This window comes from Saccoglossus kowalevskii, chromosome 10 (assembly GCF_978046115.1).
Source record: "Saccoglossus kowalevskii chromosome 10, keSacKowa6.1, whole genome shotgun sequence".
Classification (NCBI taxonomy): domain Eukaryota; kingdom Metazoa; phylum Hemichordata; class Enteropneusta; family Harrimaniidae; genus Saccoglossus; species Saccoglossus kowalevskii.
Window position 1 is genome coordinate 29,756,871 of NC_140650.1, and position 22,017 is coordinate 29,778,887.

General features: G+C 34.6%; 1 protein-coding gene across 1 annotated transcript in view; it reads left to right on the plus strand.

The window, feature by feature from the left end:
* The first annotated feature begins 670 nt into the window (after positions 1 to 670).
* LOC100374499 (fibrocystin-L-like) overlaps positions 671 to 22,017 on the plus strand; it is a 94,257-nt gene continuing 72,910 nt past the window's right edge. Inside the window, exons 1-23 of the mRNA XM_085504477.1 lie at positions 671 to 848; positions 6,166 to 6,264; positions 6,564 to 6,705; positions 7,165 to 7,270; positions 7,627 to 7,687; positions 7,961 to 8,051; positions 9,448 to 9,510; positions 10,231 to 10,301; positions 11,965 to 12,075; positions 12,277 to 12,378; positions 12,560 to 12,695; positions 12,818 to 13,037; positions 14,548 to 14,799; positions 15,114 to 15,203; positions 16,746 to 16,967; positions 17,273 to 17,409; positions 18,150 to 18,310; positions 18,925 to 19,230; positions 19,546 to 19,694; positions 19,871 to 20,099; positions 20,565 to 20,840; positions 21,381 to 21,514; positions 21,823 to 21,952. Coding sequence (XP_085360603.1) covers positions 800 to 848; positions 6,166 to 6,264; positions 6,564 to 6,705; positions 7,165 to 7,270; positions 7,627 to 7,687; positions 7,961 to 8,051; positions 9,448 to 9,510; positions 10,231 to 10,301; positions 11,965 to 12,075; positions 12,277 to 12,378; positions 12,560 to 12,695; positions 12,818 to 13,037; positions 14,548 to 14,799; positions 15,114 to 15,203; positions 16,746 to 16,967; positions 17,273 to 17,409; positions 18,150 to 18,310; positions 18,925 to 19,230; positions 19,546 to 19,694; positions 19,871 to 20,099; positions 20,565 to 20,840; positions 21,381 to 21,514; positions 21,823 to 21,952 — 3,337 coding nt within the window. The 5' untranslated portion in view covers positions 671 to 799. The remainder of the gene's footprint in view (positions 849 to 6,165; positions 6,265 to 6,563; positions 6,706 to 7,164; positions 7,271 to 7,626; positions 7,688 to 7,960; positions 8,052 to 9,447; positions 9,511 to 10,230; positions 10,302 to 11,964; positions 12,076 to 12,276; positions 12,379 to 12,559; positions 12,696 to 12,817; positions 13,038 to 14,547; positions 14,800 to 15,113; positions 15,204 to 16,745; positions 16,968 to 17,272; positions 17,410 to 18,149; positions 18,311 to 18,924; positions 19,231 to 19,545; positions 19,695 to 19,870; positions 20,100 to 20,564; positions 20,841 to 21,380; positions 21,515 to 21,822; positions 21,953 to 22,017) is intronic.

The window sequence follows — 22,017 nt, forward strand, 5'->3', positions numbered from 1 at the left end:
ACCAGTTAATGTCGAATGGCAAGTCACAATAGATAAAAAACGACTTAGTAAAAGATCATGGACAATATTGGCTGGATCCATTGGGAGTCCCCATCCTTGACAAACCGGCGACAAACCCTAGCCCACCCCACGGGATTAGCGCGATGTGGATTACCTTCATGATTTCACTAAAAAGGAGAACAAGTGTTGACTATTTACTCATAATTTAGTCTGATCACTACGTACAAACCTCTCACACAGTATACCTGCATTATTACGACTGTAATTGGTGTTTTGAAGCTTATTCAACTGATTGTATAATCACTGTGACAGGTACAGCAATGACGTGAACAGTGCAAATAGTAGAGAAACGCGTAGTTTCTAATTCCAAGATGTACAAAAACAATTAAGCACTACTATTATGCTCAGAAATCTAAATGAATAAAATGTTACTAAAGCCAGAAAGAAACAATTAGCGACCAACCGAAATAAATACAGCAGCTTGTCAAAGGTTAACCCATGTTATCATGTAAATTAGTATTTCAAAGCAAACATGTGCTTGTCTTCAAGTACTCTGTCGTCGTATTTATCGAGGGGCTGCTTTTAACTTTTGCTGGATGGACATTTGAATATCCATTGTCCACACAGTATATTTAATACCTATCACGTAACTCGGTGTGACCATACTAGCACGGTGCACCTTATCACGCACACACCACACTGATCACCACTACGGAGAGCAGTGTAGATTTTACCGGACTCCAGTTTAACTCATTATCCAAGTACGTCAGATATGCACACCTGATTTGAACACTTCATCATGCGAACGAAATTTATCGCTGCGGTTTTAGTCGTTTGCCAAATTCGAGGTGAGTTTTTAAAATTATTGCAACTACGTCAAACCACAACTTGGTTAGATTGTTAGTAAGGAATATAACGGTGAACTGCCACAGTTATGTACATGCACCAAACTTGAGATCGCCAGAACTGGAACTATTTTAAATGATATGTCCTACGTTGTTAGTATTGTCAACTCCTATGGTCGACGGTCGACCGTGTTTTGTTAAAATAATACTTGACCATGGCCCGTGACCGTGGAAGTTGATGGTCAGTCATATAATGACTAGTTCATTTTAACATTTGACTTATGTAATAATATCTTCAGTTAATTTCTTTTAATTTGTTTTGCTTCAACCGTTACAAGTACCTATTTATATTCATTTAATACACGATGTATCTTACATTACATATAATTTAGGTTGCGTTGAAAGAAATATAATTATTTCATAATTGATTACATACCAAACACAAGCCGGTGGGCTGATTTCCGACCCACTCCGACCGACAACATTTTTTTGGGTGTTGCCATTGTAGGCCATGAACGTAAAGCTAACGTCGGTTTATAATTAAATTAAAACCCCATGTACGAAGTTCGGAAAGAGCATCTAGTCTTCAGAAGTCACTTCACGTTATTACTAGCGCGTCTTTTGCTGTTATAATTATCATATTCACACAGGTTGGCCATTTGATCAAGACTGTGCAATATTCCGTTAGAATAGTGAAATATGAAACCACTTTTTATTTTTCACTATGACACCAGGGACGGACTGGGATAAAAAAACAATCATTTGCTTTTCCGCCAATAGGTCCACCAAACAAAACGGGACAGGGGTAATAGTGATAGCTATAGTGCCTGTGGGTATATTGTCTGTCATAACTGAATTCATACAATTGAACTATTTATGATTTTTTATTCACGAACTTAAGAACACTAATATTCAAAAACTACTAAAAATCACTTGCATCTTCTAAACAAAAATGAACACATCCATATTGCAGTCATGTCTATGCTTGCATTTTAATAAGGAACAAAATAAATACCACTGTTATTTGTAAAAGTTTAGAGCAATTAGCTAATACGGCCGTAGACTGGACGGCCGTTCTTTACTTTTCCATAATGCAGAGATTATCAGTCCGCCCCTGTGACAGGTTACTACATTTTAGTTACCATTTATCCATCCCCGGTATGATGCGTTTGATTTTCTATAATAATTGTCCACGGACCACGTCTATTATACTACATTGATCACTGTACCCCAAGCACTCTGTCGGCAGTTGTATTGCGTTCTACCTTTTTTTCTTTGAAATGTGCCTGTTGATGCCGTCATCTGATGAGTTGCAAATACTTGTCTACGGACGATCGGTATTTTCGTTTCAGGGTAAAACAACTAAATTTGTTCGCATTTCGAAGTGAAGCGTGATTTGCTTGTGAAAAATGTTTCCGTGACTTGTATTCAATGCGTAGACGTAGTTTGCGGCATGTTTATAAAATATAGAACCACAAAATAAAGTCACTGAGTGAATTGTCGGCTACAGAGCTCGTGATAACCAGTTTGTCTATTTCATATCTTGGATTTGTTATACTGCAATTATCGGACCAATGTCATCCATGGTCAGATCCGAGGGTCAGATCTTCTCTGATCATAGTCAAAGACAGTTCTACTTTCATGTAGTGTATCTGGTCAGGATCATTGCATTCGATGGTTGACCATCAAATGCCTTACGATCATTAAAAAAACGTTAAAAAAAGATCGACCATGGCCAACATTTTGCCGGGGGACATCAATCCGGCCATCTACTGACTTACCTCATCAATTTACTGACCAAAAGCCAAGCTGGGCGGTGGTCTTAGTAAGCCTGATACATTTTCTGACAATTGATACACTTACCATCCTCATATTTTAATGAATTAACATTGCTCGTGATATTGTTAATCTTTATTCCGGGGGTTCTAGTCTGGTTTGGTTAGGTGAGCGAAAATATGGGAACACTGATCATTTGTTGAGGTCTGGATACACACACTCAACAATAGAATAATTTGATTCTTTGCAAATTGTTTGCAGTCTCCCCTAACAACTTATACGCTTACGTCACAATTATACAGTTTGAAGATGACGATACACACGATAGAAGGAATGTGCATATAATATGCATACAGTGAAATGACTTTTCACTAAAATTGTAACTCTACAGTCGATGGGCATTGTTTTAACGACATTATAGCATGGACGATGAAAGTCATATGATGTCCGTTTTTGGAAATAGCAAAAGCAATTTGTATCCGTATGTAAACAAACATGTTTAGATTTTTTCTCAATAAAAAACCGACGTGGGAAGATCAAACACAGAACGCCAATATTTCTAATTACTGAACCCATAAGATTTGCAATCACAGCACAACCCACAGTATATGCAGCAGTATCACACAATGCCGGGAACAAATGTGTTTGTATCGATTTTGCAATATTGACACACATTGTCGCCGAATCAAACAAGGGTACCGGTATTTATTTTCCCCTAGTGACGATAACAACTATTTGTTTTGTTTTTTCTGTGGTCGACATTATTTTTTCGAAATGTACTGAGTCTAATGTTCAAGAATTAAGATTGAAAGAAGACAATTTATCACAAATGTGCACACTGTTTGAAAACAATAATTTAATCCAGCGAAGTGTCTTTTCAAAGTCGATGGGTTCTGTGGAATTCTCGTGACGTTACTTCACCATCTGAACCAATATATGTATTGTTTCAAGATTTGATTTCCATGTTGCTAATGAAAAGTATAGTTCGTGTTAATTCAAAACTGTCGATTGATTGTGTCGACTCGTATTGAAACGGCAAACTAAACTGCGCATTACTACAGTGATTTTAATAACCAGATCAAATTCGCAGCCTTGTACACGTGTGGCGTTCACATGTGTAGCAAATCGCGGAGCTTCACCGGAGTTTATTTTAACCCACTGTTGAAAAACACGGTGAACGGATTAACTCAGTCTCAACCCAGGTTCTTTTAGCTGGTAGTCAAAAGACAGGTAACGACCTCGAGTTCTGCTACCATTTCATGGGTGAATACTTTGAGTCGTATCAGTGAAACTAAAAAAAATGGGTGACATGAAAGAATTATTGTTCGTGAGAGAATTCTCACATATTATGTTACAAGTATGTTATGTCACCCGCACGCAAAACTCGGTCGCCGTGTTGTGTACAAGTAAAGTTATGATCATGTGGTTTACGACGACCATCTCGTCGAAAGACCATTTCGAAATGTAGTGTGTTCCAGGGGCTCCTACTAAGAATCATGACGCGTGTTCACAGCATTCGCAAACAAGGATTACAGAAGAGCATTGTGCGTCATAGGTTGCGTGCAGACATTCTTTGCAATCCTTCAGAAATCTCGTTTTGAAAGACCCATTGTCTTGTTGGTACCAAATAAATATAGTCTTTTTAGAAGTTAGCTCAATAATTATTTAAAACCCCTCAATAAGTTTTTAAAAACCTTGAAACAACTTCCTCGGTTCGTTTGCCCCTTTTCGTATGATCGATGTTAAAGTGACTGGTGAGCAAGCAGAGTTTTAACGAGTCGCTTATGTCGCACCTGTTATTGTTGCCATAACGACACATAAACACAGGGATCATCGTACATCTCCCTTCATCCCCGAACAAGTGCGATTTTGAAGTTGTATTTCAAAATTCTATCCGTGTTTCAAAATAATTTGTGTTATTGCTGCATAGCACGCTACAATTTTGTAATCGGCGTTTACGCTATTTTATTTAAATTTGTACACGCGATCTTTGTCCGAGTACATCGTCAATTCCACCATTTTGTACATCATAGTTGGTAACGAGAATTGTAGTAGGTAATAGTAGCTCTTGGTGATTATTATATATAACCAGACATTTCGAGCAAAGACTCCCAGCACATCGTTTGTTTGGGGCATCAGCAACTTTCCGATTTAGTTTGTAGCTAAGTAAATAATTTGACACAAATTATGTATTCGCACGCATAAATAATAATAATAATAATAATAATAATAATAATAATAATAATAATAATAATAATAATAATAATAATAATAATAATAATAATGAGGGTATAAATGGCGAAAGCCGAGTTATCGAGAAAAAACAAGGGACTCTTTCGAGATATACCCGCTTTCGCGGTAACACGGTTTTCGCCATTTGTACACTCGCATACAATTTTCTTTCATTGACAACACACACATTAAGACAAGCGAGAATGCATACAAGTGTAATTAGCACCTTGGACTTAGTAGATTCAGTATCGCCTATTGACTTTATTGCCCAATCAGTTGATGGAATTATCAAGGCTTTAATAGTTCGGTGTAAATAACCTAGCTTGACCGGTGTTCCTTGTTCTATATATTCATTGTACTGGACCACGGGTCTTTTAGTGCCACAATGAAGACGGAGAGGCTTTATTATTGGACATATTACATACATATTATGTCTATTACTAGTACAATGAAAGTCGCGGTGACTTTGACACAGATAATCCAATGGTAAAGCATTCCAATAATAAATGAGCGTCATTCTGGTGACCGCCAATTTTAATATTTTTATATTGTCCGAGACTATTTTAATTTTTGAGTATGCTTCTTCCTTAAAGGTAATATCCAGTATGTTAAACATTAAACGAACTGTATATTCAATTTCAAGTCAGCTTGCAACATATAATTTCCAACTTAGCGAACCAATCAAAACATATTCGTATCCACGAACTCGATATTTAATAACCCCAATATATATAATTATACAAAACATTGTCCATTTAGAGAAAATAGTGAAATGACACAGCATCATGTTTTTTTTTCTAGTTAACTCTTTACAAACCCCATAAAGATGAGTGTCTTAGCCACTAAAAGTCTTCCTTCCATTCTTCAACAAACACGTTTACAATTTATAAATGTACTCACAATTCTTATTAAATTAAGTAATCAAATGAAAAACTTCCCAATCAATAGGACTTTCGACAAATTTGAATAGTGTTGTGATTCTGTGCATACAATGCTAGCATTGTGAACTAAAATGTTCCGTTTGATCCCAGACAACTAATAAATTCATCATTCTGATGTTTGATGACTCATAATTAATTACAGATATACGCATGTACATTTAATTAATAGTACGTACCCGTAATTCATGTACACTTATTAAAGTATGAATGTTTTCAATGGATTTCGATTGTTTGTTTTTTTAAATACAAAATGATAATATTAGTGTGACGTATCGGTGTTTAGGTTTTGTTACTATTACAATATATTAGGGCATACTTCAGGCCGCGAATGTCTGTAGATATTCCAATAAAATAATGTTTTTGTTTTACAGTGTCGCTCTCTGTTGTCGCCACAGGACCAAAAGTTGACAAGATTTCACCGTCATTTGGTAGCGTCAGAGGTGCAACTAAAATCAGAATAGAAGGGTCAGGTAAGGTCAATTAGAATATTGCTACGCTGTCATTATAAATCAAACAAGGGGGTTGTTTTTATTAAGGGTGTACCAATATTCCTTCTTCTGATGGGGACTGAAGTCTGGGACGATTACGCGTAGACGCCACCAACGACCAACTTAGTCATTTTTTAGAATGAGCTTAGGCCGGCGTTATGTTACTTTCAAGTTGTTGGCGATAAGAGGGTAACTGTACCAATCATGTGATTTCGATGATAAATAAATAAATAAATAATAATAATAACTCTAATTGAATGTATCTGTTTTCAACTATCCAGGATTCAGCCGGAATCCTTTCAATTTTGGTCGTGGAAATGAACACCGTGGCAACAAGGTATTTTTGGTATCAAAGACGTCATCGATCAGATGTGATGTAAATACGTATTATTCAACTGATACTCGTATCGTCTGCGATACAAGGTATTACACCATTAATCATTATTTGTATATATGTGAACACTGTTATTGATAATCCGATGTGAGTATATACAAACTTTTGGGACTTCTTGAGATTCGCGTGCTTGCATTAGTCCACGGTTACTAAAAACCGTGATTAATCTGAACTCTGAATAGTTAAAGGGTGGTGGTCGTCGCGCCGAGTCCTGTTCGATATGAGACTCAGAGCGACGTATACAACGCGTGTAAAATACATTGTTTATTTACATGAAATTTGAACACGCGCTGCGTGACAACCACCGCGCTTTAACAGCTGTTTGACTTGATTTGATTATTTAATAACTACCAAGGATAGAAAAGCTCCGCTTCTCGGGAAATTGTAAAATGGACCAATTTTATCGTTTTACATTATGTAGTGACATTCACTGAGTGATGCAAAGTTATTAATTATTCCATGCTGCGTGTTTCTCTGTCGTGATACAGGAGAGCATCCCCAGGAAGCTATACAATCCGTGTGGCGGTCGACGGAAAATTCATAGAAGATATTGGGGGACAATATTGTGACGATATGGACGATTGCATTTTCACGGTAGGTTTAAAAACAGTAGCCCTATTACACGGAAAAGAGACTTACAAAATAGAAACCTTTATTCAATGGTGGCATGGTCACATAATTCCTGCATATTTGAAAAACAGCACATGTACAGTAAAATGACGTCAGATCTATTTTTCAATTTGTCTATTAGTGAATGTGATACAAATGTTGAAATTTCCGGTATTCTGGTTAGTTCTATGGAAACGTAGCGCACATTGTACAAAGTAGTACCGAGCTCACCAAGGAGTGGAGTTAGCACGGAGAAAGATGACTTCGAGACGCTTTACGCAAAAGTGAAAATACGAATACGTGTCACGATAGCTTGAATATAATATTGTTTTTGTTTACAGTATTCCGTAGCGGACTGGTCGCCGAAGATTTTGTCAATAACACCATCGAGTATGGTGCCAGGTAATAGTAATACTTTATATGCCTTATTTAAAGAACATTCCTATGTAATGCATGTGTAAGGTAGCATTGTTCGATCTGTTTCAGCTTTTCGGACCAGTTTGATGATAAGTTTATAAATATTGCGAACAAATAGAATAATTTCAGATATTTGAACATAATTGTTTTCTTCTCAGTGCCAGTAGACATGCTTGGCAAAAAGGAACATTGAACGGATTATTGTTGTCAATTTTACATGTGACTTGTACATAACCAATTTTTACTGGTTCATTTCAGGAACTATTCTGGATGTCAGAGGTCAAATCTTTACTGACAAATATTTTCAAAATGACGCAGAAAAGGACGAGGATGCTCCAAGCATTTTAAGGTAGAAAAGTTGTTCGTATGTTATAATTTATTGCGACAGGCGCCAATTGTAAAATTTTTATTGTTTTACAATCTATATCATATATCGGACTATAAAAAAGGCACAAAACAAAGGCTTCGTTTATAAACGTGCCGATATTTAAAAAAAATAGTAAAAACCGATTATCACAGCTTTAATTCATATTCAAATATCCAATAATAATTGACTCAAGAGCTAAATATCGTCTACGCCCATAAAGCGCGTGCATGCATTCACGTAACTGCGACCAGCCACGTAATCTAAATGAGGCGCTCGCTGATATACATACGTTGACGTCTATTCCTTTTCTTCATCGGTCAATTTGAATTCTAACATCCATTTTGATTTATAAAAATATATATTTATTTTTCCGAACTCAGCTATAAACCATTTACTGTATATATCCAGCACGTTTTGATGAATAATTAATTCTATTATAACCGGACAATCTTCCATCTAGTAAATTTATACCCCATACAAATGCTTATGAATGCGCATTGCGAGTAAACTTTGTATTTTTAATTTACGTTACTATTACTCAAGCAAGGCCTGAAAAAAAGAAAAGTTCTCATATTACCCACAATTCAATGCACAACCATAACAAGATGGCGGAAACTTTAAAGTTGTTGTTTGCGGGCTATCTGGTATTTACACTATTTTTCTCACTCCATACGCTGCCTCCATGAATCATGTCTATTATTTTTATAATGGTTGGCTAATTTTAGGTCAATTTCGAGCAGGTTTGAGGTTCGACAATATATTCTGAATATATATTTTGAGTCTTTTGGTGATCGGCAGACGGTAAACAACTCGAGCAATTTTTCCGGAAATGGAGATTACTGTAGTATCTCCAAATCGGCAGACATTTTCCAAATTAGTAATGCATTATAGCACAGTGTAGCGGTAACATTGGTTTAGGTTGTATTACTGGCCGACTGCATCACTGGGCTTTATTTTTGACAATTCATCCTTGGCTTAAAATAAAGTTTCACGAAAAATAAAAAAAAAAAAAAAAATTCTCATTTTTGGTACACTTGGAATTTTTTTTTATTGTAATCTATTAGCAATAATGAAAATCAGTGCTCATCGACCCAGTTTTTGACAAATTTGTGTGTTTATATTACGCAGCTATGTGAAGAAAAAGTAAAACATGACTTTTTCAAAGATATAATTTATAAAAAACAACAACATTGTAATGATGGGGTTTGTACATTACTACAAATATAAATAATGGATAACCGACCTTTGTAAAGTGGTATTGCCATGGTATATAAACAAACTTGTCTTTGATACTTATGCCATGGCTAGTGTTGTGCAGCCCAGGCTGGCTATGTTGAGAGCAGTCTTCTTATATTTGTATTTTGTTCTCAATTTGTAGAATCTATAATACAGGCCAAGAATGCAGCTTGTTATACACAGATGAAAATGGGAAAAAACAACTGTGAGTGAGAAACTTCATATACATTTAAATGATATAATTCCACTTGCTATTTGCCCTAGGGCAGCAGGGCAGCAGGGCAATGTAGTAGGATTATAGATTATTCTTTGTTTCATATGTTGAGGAAGTGTTGAGTATAATTTGGAAATGCCATACAGTGCAGTACATGTATTGGAACCGGATTTAATTTGTTTCCACATTTATGACAAAACAATGCTACAATCAGGTGGTCATTAGAAGAAAACTTGTTCATCTATGAACCAGTGGGAGTCAATGCCAATGGAAAACTACAACCCTATAACAATTTTTTTTCTGCGATATATATATAATCATATTATAATTATAACTCTGGTTGGGTTGGTTCGATGTGAGGGATCAAATTTCTATTAAAATAAAATACACTCATTCTAATTCCTCATTTAGTCTCATTTCTTTTTGTCACCAGAAATGTTTCCAGTATAATAATTTGAAGGCATTTGTGAGGAATTAAATATGAAATATTCTGCGACTACATAATTTCATGAAATACTGTCTTTGTCATTGTTACTACATAATTTCACAAAATACTCCTGTCATTATCATTGCTACAGGAAATTAATACCCTGATGTGAGGGCGCAATTCCTATACTGCTACAAGGGCGGGCAATACTTGGTATATTTAACATTTATGGCAGAAAACATTTATAATTTATTCACCATTTTTGTTATTTTATTGTTCATTAGATATGGTATCACACTTGATAGTGATAGTACTTGGGGTAATTTCCAGTGTCGTCCAGGAGGCACATTTATTGGTAAGTACCAATATATATTTAGTGACTACATACTTTTGAATAATATTTAATGAAATGGGCTCACATGAGAATCTTTGTTTCTCAGACAAACCTAATATGTTAGTGAATACATGCATATACAGTATTTTTAATACTCTGTTAGAAGTGCATCTCCAATAGAAGCGCACATAACCCCAAATTGCATGTACGTGTATGTATACTGGGTCATTAAAATAACACTTATTTTGATCATAGATACACCTTTGTCATTTATATAAGCTCATGTGCTACTAGGAGAGCAAATACTGTATTGGAAAGTAATCTTTTTTACCTTGCCTGTATCATCAAAGATGGAAGGGAAAGGTATATTAAGGGAAAAATGTCTAATATCGTCGTTGTTAATTATTGTTTATGTTTGCACGATAACTTTACTAATTCTATTCCAAACTTTATCAAACTTAGGCACCTTATTCATCAATATAAAATCTTCTCTTAGTTTGAACAACAGATGTCCTGTATAGAAATATCATGCAAAAATTGAGAAAATCTGTACTAAAAAATAGTTTTTTTGCTGAAATATATAAATTTTGAAAATCAAAATTCACAGGAATTTGTTTCAGCTATTTTAACAGAATGATAGAGCTTTTGTAATACTAATTTAAAAACGCACTTCAAAAAGAAAGATTGCATGTTTGAAGTACTGTTGACTTCTCTCTTCACTGGACACCAGCGAACTATTTCCATTCTTTGGCAATTCAACATCTGTCCATTGTCATATGCTATGTCAACTCTAATTAGCCATATGCTTTACATGCATTCCAATCACTATAACTATCTGAGTTGATTTGCAAACAGAGCAGAGCTTGCAACATGATAGGTATTCCTTGAGGGCGTTTTTTTACTTTTCAAATAATACAGTAGTCACACAATGAATATAATAAAGCAGTTCATATTTGTCTCAGTGAATCGTTAATTTTTGACAGACACCTATACAAAATACTTGGGCAAAAGCCAGCTAAGATTTTCTGTTATCTTGTATGTTTTACAATTCACATCTAAATGCAGAACTTTTTTTCTGAGATTTGTTTTTATCCTTAAATATTTGAAATTATGTCCCTTAAAATAGTTAAACAAATTAAGCACCAATGTTTTTGTAAGATATTTACATCAATCAAGGACATTCGATAGACTGCTTTGCCACTGCTGTTTCAATCCTTAAACTTGTTTTAAGTCAAAATTAATTATGACAATGCATATTCATATTGAAACAAACTATGATAAAGGGAATTATATTATACAACAAAGGGCAAGGTCACAAGAGTTCAACTATGTTATTGAAACTACTGATAAATAAGTCTGATGAAACCTGCAAAATTTGTGTACTGTGAAATATTTTAGCAAAAAAAAGTCACCTTACCATCCCATTTTAGACCAGAAATATTTTTTATTCGGAGGCCTAGTACGTTTATTCAACTTGTGTATTTTTTCCACAATTCATTGGTACATGTGACAAGTTGAAGGTTTATGAGTTGTAAAGAATGTGTTTACTTGTTTATGCCTGTACATCTTTAAATTGTACCTCATGTTTGGTATCACAAAGGTACTCAACTACTTTTTGTGATGTCCTCCACCCTGGGGAAAAAGGGATGAGTCTACTTATTAAAAATGAATGTTTACATTCCAGGCTCACAGAATGTATCTATGATTGTTTCTGGTTATGGACGTTCCTTGGCTTTACCTCAGTTGTTGAAAGTCAGTGCACAAAATAAGCTGTACATGTTTCAGACTCATGCAGGTGAGTACATCTGCAACCTTATCTCTACAAACAACCTAATTCAAATTGTTCTTGATTTTACCAGAAACAGTTTTATATTTCTTAGTACTAGTGAAAACTATTTTTTTAGTTCTACTTAATAACATATACGGGTAATGATAAACCATTGTTTTTTAATTTTTTATTCCATGATTACATTCCAATAAAATGTCTGGTTTATAGAAATCATCTCTGTTAATCCAAGTACTGGCAGCACTGAAGGTGGAACTCATTTGACAATTACTGGAAAACATTTTGATACTGATTCTACAGTTTTAGTAGGAGGTAGGTGAAGTCATACTGTTAAATAGACATCTGATTGGGTGGTACATTATACCTGTATAGCTTTTCCATGAAAGGCCCCTTCTCCCCTGGGAATATATAAAGAAGTTGATAAATGATGAGCATGTCAACTGCCATGAGGGAGTTTGATGAGTCTGACCATTGGATACATTCCTGTTCTCAGGAGTTCCTTGTATCATTGATGACATCACCACAACTAGCATCACATGTGTGACTGGAGCCCAGGCTGCAGCACAGTCACCATATCCTGGAAATAGAGGACTACTCCGGGAGGTATGGACTGGCACCACTGTCAACATGTAAGATATACAATATTTAGTTGTTTTGAATTGATTAGCAAAACACGGCTTTCATTATAGGAGTAAACCAGACATCTTTTATTAACACTTCAAATTGATTTGTTTTACCTTTCCACCACCAGTATTAGTGAGATTGCAACCCTGGATGAATCGTCACCTGGATACTTTGATGAGATTGTTGTTGATGGATCCAGTGAGTCTGGTTCTGATGCCGGTGACAATTATGTCTCCAGATTGAGTGGATATTTTGTGGCTCCTTATGACAGTGACTTTACATTCTTCATCGTAGCCGATGAGGAGGCTCAACTCTACTTCAGTGAGACTGAGAATAGGAGTGATAAGGTAAACACCATTAGTGTTTAGTAAACTTACTTGTTCAATTAGAAGTTGGATACACAATATTAATTGTGCTTCTATAATTAATTGATCATCTGATCAATTAGTTCCTGCTCGAACACAATCTGAAAACAAGGACTTATGAATTGACCTCTGTGTGTGTGCGCCCTTCTCTATTTCGGCTGATTACATTCACGATCTGATCCAAGATCATGGTAGCCATCTCTACGCCTAAAATTTCGTGTAAAGATGTATTTCACTCAGCCATTGATACATACATCAAGCATAATTAGACCTTTATGCACATCATTTCTTTTCCGATTAGATTCAAAATAGGCATACTTGCGACCATTCTCAAATTTGTTTTAATAAATGCTGTTTTACAGCCATATTTCTGACATGCCTTGACCGATCATGTTCAAACTTTATATATACATCTTGTCACACATGTGCACACTCATTGTTAGATGGTCTTATTCAAGGTGGCTAATTTTTAATGTTAAAAGATCATCAAAATCAATTATTTCTACTATTCTAGAACCAGATCTTGGTTGTGTATAGGTAGATTTTGTTCAAACTTGGTAGATACAAATTGGATATAATAAAACCTTGATGCACGTCAATCTTGTTGTTCAGATTGGATTCAAAATAGCTCACCAATGGCCGTTCTGTTTTTCAAACTCCATATTTAAATTATAAATCAAGATGGCCAAATGGTAGCCATTTTAATATTAAAGATGCATCAAAATGAAGCATTTCTGCCATGCTGGGCCTGGATTATAAACACACTATTCCATGGATAACTTGTACTTAGTCTATAATTCAGAATTCTCCCATTTTTCGTGACAGTCATATGTAGCCCTCATAACACTACATATCATTTGTCAGCATGGGTCACGGAACAACATTTTGGGATATGATGGAATGTTTCTGCCATAGGAACAAATTGTAAACTACTCATAAAATGCATTTTTTCAAACAACCTTAAGTGTTGGACATGCTGAATATCAATACATATCAATAAATTTCCTTTTCAATTTAAATCATGCAATAAGGCAAAGCGCTGTTTGGTGAATGGCAAAATTATTAAAAAAGTGATAATAAATCTGTCGCTGGTCATGTTTACTAGTGCATGTACAAGGTTCGAAATTGTCTGATTGTCCCGGCAACCCTTTTTGGCATGGTACAAACAAATCTTGAAACCGATTGCCCATTGGGACAATCATTTTTTTTTAATTTCAGTGCAGTTGTAATATTTGTTTAAATCAATAAAAATTATTGTACAATTACATTTTCCTGTGAACAACCAGGCTTTTATAGTTGTCCCACTGGACAATCAGGTATTTTTTTCAAATTTTTGAGAATTGGTGTACTAGATTCATGGATTTCTTTTTGTTGCTTTGGTCATTGCATTGTGTTCCCAAATATATTTGCTCTATTTTCAATGTTGCTTGTTTCACTGAATTGACAAACCACCTGCTGTTCTGTTGTTTCTGATTTATATTTTTCTTTACAGCAACTGATTGCCTCCTGTTCCTCACCTACATCAGATTGGTTTAGTTTTGATGAACAGAAATCTGAATTATTCTCCCTTACTGGTGGCACTAAGTATTATATTGAAGCATTGCATAGGGAATACTCTGGTGAAGGCTCTGTGAAGATAGGGGTCTTGGTTGATGATACTCCATTTGTACATAGCCAGATTGAATCTGCTGTGAATGAATTTCAGAAAATACAAATAACATCTGTGACAAAACCAGAGATACAGGTGAGTGTAGGGACATATTATGATAATAATATTAGACTATTAAATAATTATTTTTTACTGAAAATATGTGCACTTTATTAATTTTGGTGAGAAACTTCTGTGAAAGAGATGAAATATTACATTATAATTTGTAATGTGGTCTTTACCATAAAGTTTCTCTGGTGTTTTTTAGAGGCACATCATGTGAGTTGTATAATGCCTGGGGAAGTCATAATATACTTTCTTTACTAAAATTGTTCATTAATTTAACCCTTAACAATAATCAATGTACATAGAATGTATTTCAAATATCATTTTTATTTTTTCCATTCCAGAGTGTCACACTCTTCACGGAAGATGTGTTTCAATTTGTGTATGACGGGATTAATTCAGATCCTCTGTCAATATTATCTGAGGCTGCCGAGGTAAGTAACACTGGTCATCAGATTTCCTGTGGTATTTCATGGCTCTCAGTAACACTGGTCAGCAGATTTCCTGTGGTATTCTATGGCTCTCAGTAACACTGGTCATCAGATTTCCTGTGGTATTTCATGGCTCTCAGTAACACAGGTCAGCAGATTCCCTGTGGTATTTCATGGCTCTCAGTAGCACAGGTCATCAGATTTCCTGTGGTATTTCATGACTTTCAGTAACATTGGTCAGCAGATTTCCTGTGATATTACATGGATCTCAGTAATGCAGGTCAGCAGATTTCCTGTGATATTCCATGGATCTCAGTAACGCAAGTCAGCAGATTTCCTGTGACATCATGCTTGATGCTTAAAATCAAAGACATAGGCCCAAATATTAAGCATACCAATTCTTTTTAATTTTTTTTGTAAGGCCAAAAAAAAAATCTCATTTTAACTTACAGGCCAAAAAAATGTGTTCCTTGGACAGTTCTTTTTGATAAAATAGAAAAAGTTTGAGCCTAATTAATTAATTAATCGATAATGAAAATGCCTCCCTTTTCAATCAAAATGGTTTGCTTTTGTTGTGTTAGTTGTATCCACCACCTCTCATGAGCCATGTCAATAAAAAAAGAATTAACAAATTTCCAACTTCAAATGATACAAGTACAGCTTTTTTCCTGGCCAAGTGGTTGCTGCTGAAACACATCATCCTTTACTGTAAACACAACACTACTATGGGAAGACTGTCTGATTGTGTTTGTGTAAGATGCCAGGGTGGCTTTGAGTCAGTTATGAATTAAAAACATACCGGGTAGTGCTTTTTATGTAAATTAATAATAAATTTATTACATCCTTAGAAATAGTTTCTATTGGTTGACAGCAATAAAATGTTAATTAATGATAAAATATAATACATGTATATAATACAAAAGTAAAAATGTCAGTTATTGCTATTCTAAGGGTGTTTTGGGTAGCCAATATCTACCTTTCTCTATTTCTAATAAATACCAGTAACTTACTGCTTATTCTGAAACAAGTCATTATGTTTCAGATTATGTAAGAGCAAATATGATTACAAATATGTATTAGTCTTTATATATGTTCTTAGTATCTTATTATCATTCGTTACACTCAACTTCCGAAACGAATATTATTTTGTACGTGTTTTATTTTACTGGGTGTCAATTTTTGAGGACTGGTGTGACAGACAAAAGACAAATTTTCAGTATTTTCAGAGACCATGTTTTTACTGATGTTCACCAATGTAAATTTTGTAAAGCTTGTTTGTATATTATTGTCTACTAAATCACTAATATGATACCTATATTTAATAGGATTGTCCTGAATATCTTTGAGTAATGGAATGTATACATTCTAGCCTTATCTCAACTCTTTATCCTATCCCACTATCAACAGTACTTGGTAGTACATGAATTTCGAAAATCTGAATGACTCCAGATCTAAGGGAGGTGGCTTCTTGACTTGCAGAGTTGAGTTGATCATTTCTTTACTTTACTTTAATCTGTTTGTAATTTATTCACATAATTTTTCTAGATGCAAAGTGCCCTACTCAAAATGTTCAGTGTACAATGTCTAGAAACCCAGAGAGCTCCAACTTGGTTCCTAGATGATTTTGAAAATGATGTTGGCCTACATGAAACTGGTGAGAGAGTTCAAGACGAAGAACCATTTTGTGGACAGACCTCTTTGAAGAATCCAACCGATGTATATGTAGCTCCTGATGAAGATGGATTTCCTGTTTCAGTGTATAACACTGTAAGTCAATTGTGCTTGCTTGGATTTCAGTGAATAATAGAATTGGAGTACAAATAACAGTTTTTGTAACACTTAGAAGTTTGGTGAGAACACCCACATAGCATCATTGTGAAGCAGAATAAGTTCCTGTATCTAGTCTTTGTTACAATATTTCCAAGTACTATTTCCAATATAATCGCCATTCATACTTTTCAGAATTTATGAGAGCAATGTCAGAAACATTGTCATAATGAAATGTGATGCATAATTCTGTGGTACCTACTTATGAGTGCATATATAAATGTAGTAATGCTTTTTTCTTCCAGTTCTGTTTTGCTTACAGAGGGGCTATCAACCCACACTTCAAACTAAAGTTGACATGGACCGATAGGTATTCAAAACGTAAAAAGCGTGATGGATGGTATTATTTTGGCGATGATTTTGTTGTGCCTTCTGATGCAGAGTAAGTACTTGTTGAAGTAGAATCATTTTTAGTCTTCACCTGGCAATGGGAGCTTACGGATTGATCTCTGTGTGTTCATCCCTGGTCCGATCACATTCAAACTTCACACATACATCTTGGGATACATTGTCCAATAAAACTATTATGTTTTTCGAATCAGGGTAAAAAATGGACGAATAACAGAAATTTTGTATTAAAGAATGCTGTTATAGAACTGAATGACTTTACACTATCATGAATTTGTTTGAAGTTCTGATTCATTTCTGTTTTGTTTACTATTGAACCAACAGGCATTTTGTCATGTCATGTCTTGTAATAATTATAGTACATTTTCATAAAATAATTTAGTTTCATGTTATATTGTTATGTTTTATGGAGGGTTTTAAGATAACAGTGTGTTGTACTGGTATATTGATTTGTGGTTTTATTAAAATTATTACTCTTCTTTATACAAGATAATACATGTAATTTATATTTGTAGTGGCATAATTATAGTACATTTTCATAAAATAATTTAGTTTCATGTTATATTGTTATGTTTTATGGAGGGTTTTAAGATAACAGTGTGTTGTACTGGTATATTGATTTGTGGTTTTATTAAAATTATTACTCTTCTTTATACAAGATAATAATTTATATTTGTAGTGGCATTCCTCATGTAAGCTGATCAGGGATTAATTAACCTGTGAATATATAAACTACATTTATGTTTGTTTAATATAAAATGCTTTTACTTCTAGTCAGTGGTTTCATACTTGTGTTGATTTAGAAGATATATTGCAAGCCGGTTCTAAACTCCCAAGGGAAGTCGCCTTTTATATTTTGTCTATAACTTTAAAAGGAGAATACGAAGAAGATTTCTATGTTGACAACATATTCATTGGTTCTGGTCGTGTAAGCTGTGAGTATTAATTTATGATTAGGAAAAAATATTTGGCCATAATTATTATCCATGGGGTATTACATCAAAATATACATGAATGAGAGTAGCAGCTACTATATTGTAGTATACATTTTTTGGTTTAACCATCTGAATACTACACTCCGCTTTGATTGCCTTTCAGAAAATCGAACTTGCCTACATTTTTTTCCAAAATTAGGACCTGCATAATCAGTAGGAATGTATGTTAATTTGGTCAAAAATTAACAAAGAAATCACAGAAAAACACATAAAATTTTGCAAAATGTGGTACAAAAACTTTGGTGGGAAAAATTAATACATTCAATAAGTTACAATTGGGTATTCAGTGTCAACTGGTATTTTCTTTTATCCCAAGTTTCAAGTCACTTCCATATGCTACTTTCATAACTGTAGTTTTATGTTTACATATTCTGTAAATTCAACTAACTTTAAAGTACAAATTATGTAGTGTAACAGACAAGTATTCGACAAGATGAGTGGTATTTTTAGGATGAACCTTCATCATTTTGTGTGTAATTGGTGATTACTTTGCATGTCTTGTATGTAAATTATTACCTTCAATAATTTTTCAAAAAATATGTTTTCTTATTCAGACCTTATCACATCACCTGCTGCAAAACCGAATGGAATATTTGTCTCAAATGTTAACGTCGAAAAAATCAACAATGCTTTTGACATTGTTATGTTCCCAGAAAAATGTGGATTTGATTTTCCATTATTTGGGATAAGAGATGTTGGTATTATCTCTGGGAGTAGAGATGCTGATAGTGACTATGTTGAGTACTGTACCAGTGCTGCTTGCGGTGATGGTGCTGATATTGTCATTAATAGGGAGCAGTCTGCAACACCGCCAGTTGGTGGTACATTCCAGATTGAACTTGATGGCAAAAGAGCAGTAGGTATGTTGAGTACGGTAATTGTTATTTTCATCTAAGAAAAATCAATTGAAAATTGGATGTTATTTTTTAGTTGTTTTTCTACAAGGTTTATCGTTATGTACAGATCTGTGTTCATATTTGTTTCAAAATAGCTGTCTGATTTTTAGGTACACACCTAAAACTATCTTGCATAATAAAAATGTCAGCAGCTGACTTAAAAGCTACAGAAACAGTGTAAACACTTATAAAATGTTGTAGCAGGTAAAATATAACATAGTTGATATTTTGTATAAAAAATGCATAAATAACATTCATGTTTTGTAATTGATATTGCAGTCCCAGCTGATGCTACAGAAAGTGATATGCAAGAAATATTTGACAACAGTTTTGACATTGGTGTGTCTGTGGTAAGAACTGATACATGTGCTGGCTACACTTGGACTATAGAATTCGTCAAGGCTGGTGGAAATCATCCTCCTATGAGTGTAAGTTATTTGATTTTGTTGGTTTGACTCCTGTTGTCAGCTTTCTTCTCACCAGTGCTAGAAGAATGGCTTTTAACATTGTGTATGGTAAATTTCTGAAACAGATATTGAAAGTTGACTTGTATATGAACTCATGATAGATGCAGTAATACAATACACCATACTTTAATTTGTAGGTTGACAACAGTGGTTTAACTGGCTTGGATGTAGAAACTGTGACAGAAACATTGAGTGATGGTGGATTATACCTGTTTCCAATTCCTGGTGATTATCTGAGAACTCGAGATGAGACTCCTCAAGTAACTGTCAGTGTCAACCAGATTCCTTCTACTTGTACTGGAGATTGTAGTTTTGAATTCTTGGCTGACCTTGCACCGCAAGTGACCGGTATATCTCCAGTTTCAGGTATTTTATAAACTTTGTTTGCCAATTAGACATCATAGATGAACAACTATTACAGTATTGTTATCAGCAGGGTTTTTAAACAGCGCCCCCTATCTTAGATATAGTGCCCTTATGCTGTCATTTTGATAAGATTGAGTATACCATATTTGCTGTAATAGCACATGTCCTTATGTAATTGACAGAGGTGTGTCTATGGTCAAAACAAGTCATATTTTAATGATCCAGCATACAATAGATGCAAACTTGTTGGCTTATGTGAGCTTCTATTAGAGATCTGTTTCTGATAGAGCATATACGGGATGTGAGCTTCATTCTTGTGATAATTGTAATTTTATTTATTATTGTTGTTGTATTGAGGTGTTGTACAACTCATGCTTTGATTAGTTTTGATGATGTGGCCAATTGTACATGTTTGAGTAATAACATCGCGAAAATTCAAATTGCTGTGATTTTTTTTATTAAAAGGTTCAGCCTCATCATCAACTGAAGTGACTGTCCTAGGAGTTGGATTCAGTGGAACCACAGATGACAATAAAGTCACCATTGGTGGTGTGAACTGTGTTGTTACAAATGCTTTAGACACAATGATAATGTGCCTGATTGGTGAAGCTCCTGGCGGTACTCAAGATGTAGTAGTGTATGTTGCACCAGATGGTTTAGCCACACACCCTAGTGGCACTGTGCAATTCCAGTATGAAGTGGGAATTACTGATGTCAATCCATCTAGTGGCAATACTGGGGGTAAGTTTTAACTATGTTTACACTAGATTAAGAAGGAATTTAGTGGTGTATATTGCACCAGATGGTTTAGCCACACACCCTAGCTGCACTGTGCAATTCTAAGTATTGAATGGGAATTACTGATGTCAAACCATCTAGTGGCAATACTGGCAGTAAGCCTTTATTTCTGTCTCCATTACTGGACGAATAGTAATGAACCAAACTGTTGACTCTAAAAGCTCTGTAATTTGTCATGTTGATTACAGAAATTTGCTGAGAAATCTGTAATTGGTAACTGGGTTATATTTCAAATTAAATTCTTTATAAAGTTCAATGCAGTCTTTCTCAAATTGGCTGCTGTTTTGGTATTTATTTTTACAATTGCTGTTTTAGCATTGAAATGATGATTTTCCATTGTCAAGTCACTGATATTTAATACGAATTATTGACTTATGTGTTGGTATTTCAGACTTTTAATGTGCCCTTTGTATTGGCTTGTTTGGTGCAAATATTTAGTGTTACTTTATAATTCATAATTGTTTGTCAATGATTGTTTTTCAGGAGGCTTGGAGATTACAATTACAGGTTATGGATATTCAAATAATGTTGATGATTTAATAGTACTCATTGGTGGCGCACTCTGTGATGTGACATCATCAAGTCAAAATACCATAATATGTATATTACCAGCTGGGGTAAGTTTCACATTTATTGATATCCCTTTATAAGACATAGTTGTTGGAATTCAAGATTCATCCCAGTTTGTAGTCGGTTAATCAAATTTTGGGTTTTTTCTTTTTACTTCATTATTTTTGGTTATGTCAGATCTCATTTGGTGATCTTCCCGGGCTTTCACATTCAGACAAAAAATCTAGCTGTCATAAAAAAAAGCCAAAACTATACAAAAATAAAACAATATACCAGGTAACTAATTCAATAAAATTGATAATATAAGACCTTACTTCAATTATATTGATTAATCTCAAACATTCTTGTATATTAGGTTGCAGGCAGTGTGGATGTGAGTGTCAGTATTAGTGATGTATCAGCTACCAGTGTGAATGGTTTTCAATACGATGCCAGTCCCACTCCATCTATCACACAGTTGAGTGTCACCCAGAGTAATGTTGCAGGTGAGTGTCGCATCAATATTAGCAACTAAATCTCATTTGTTGAAAAATAAAACCCTTTTTTTGGA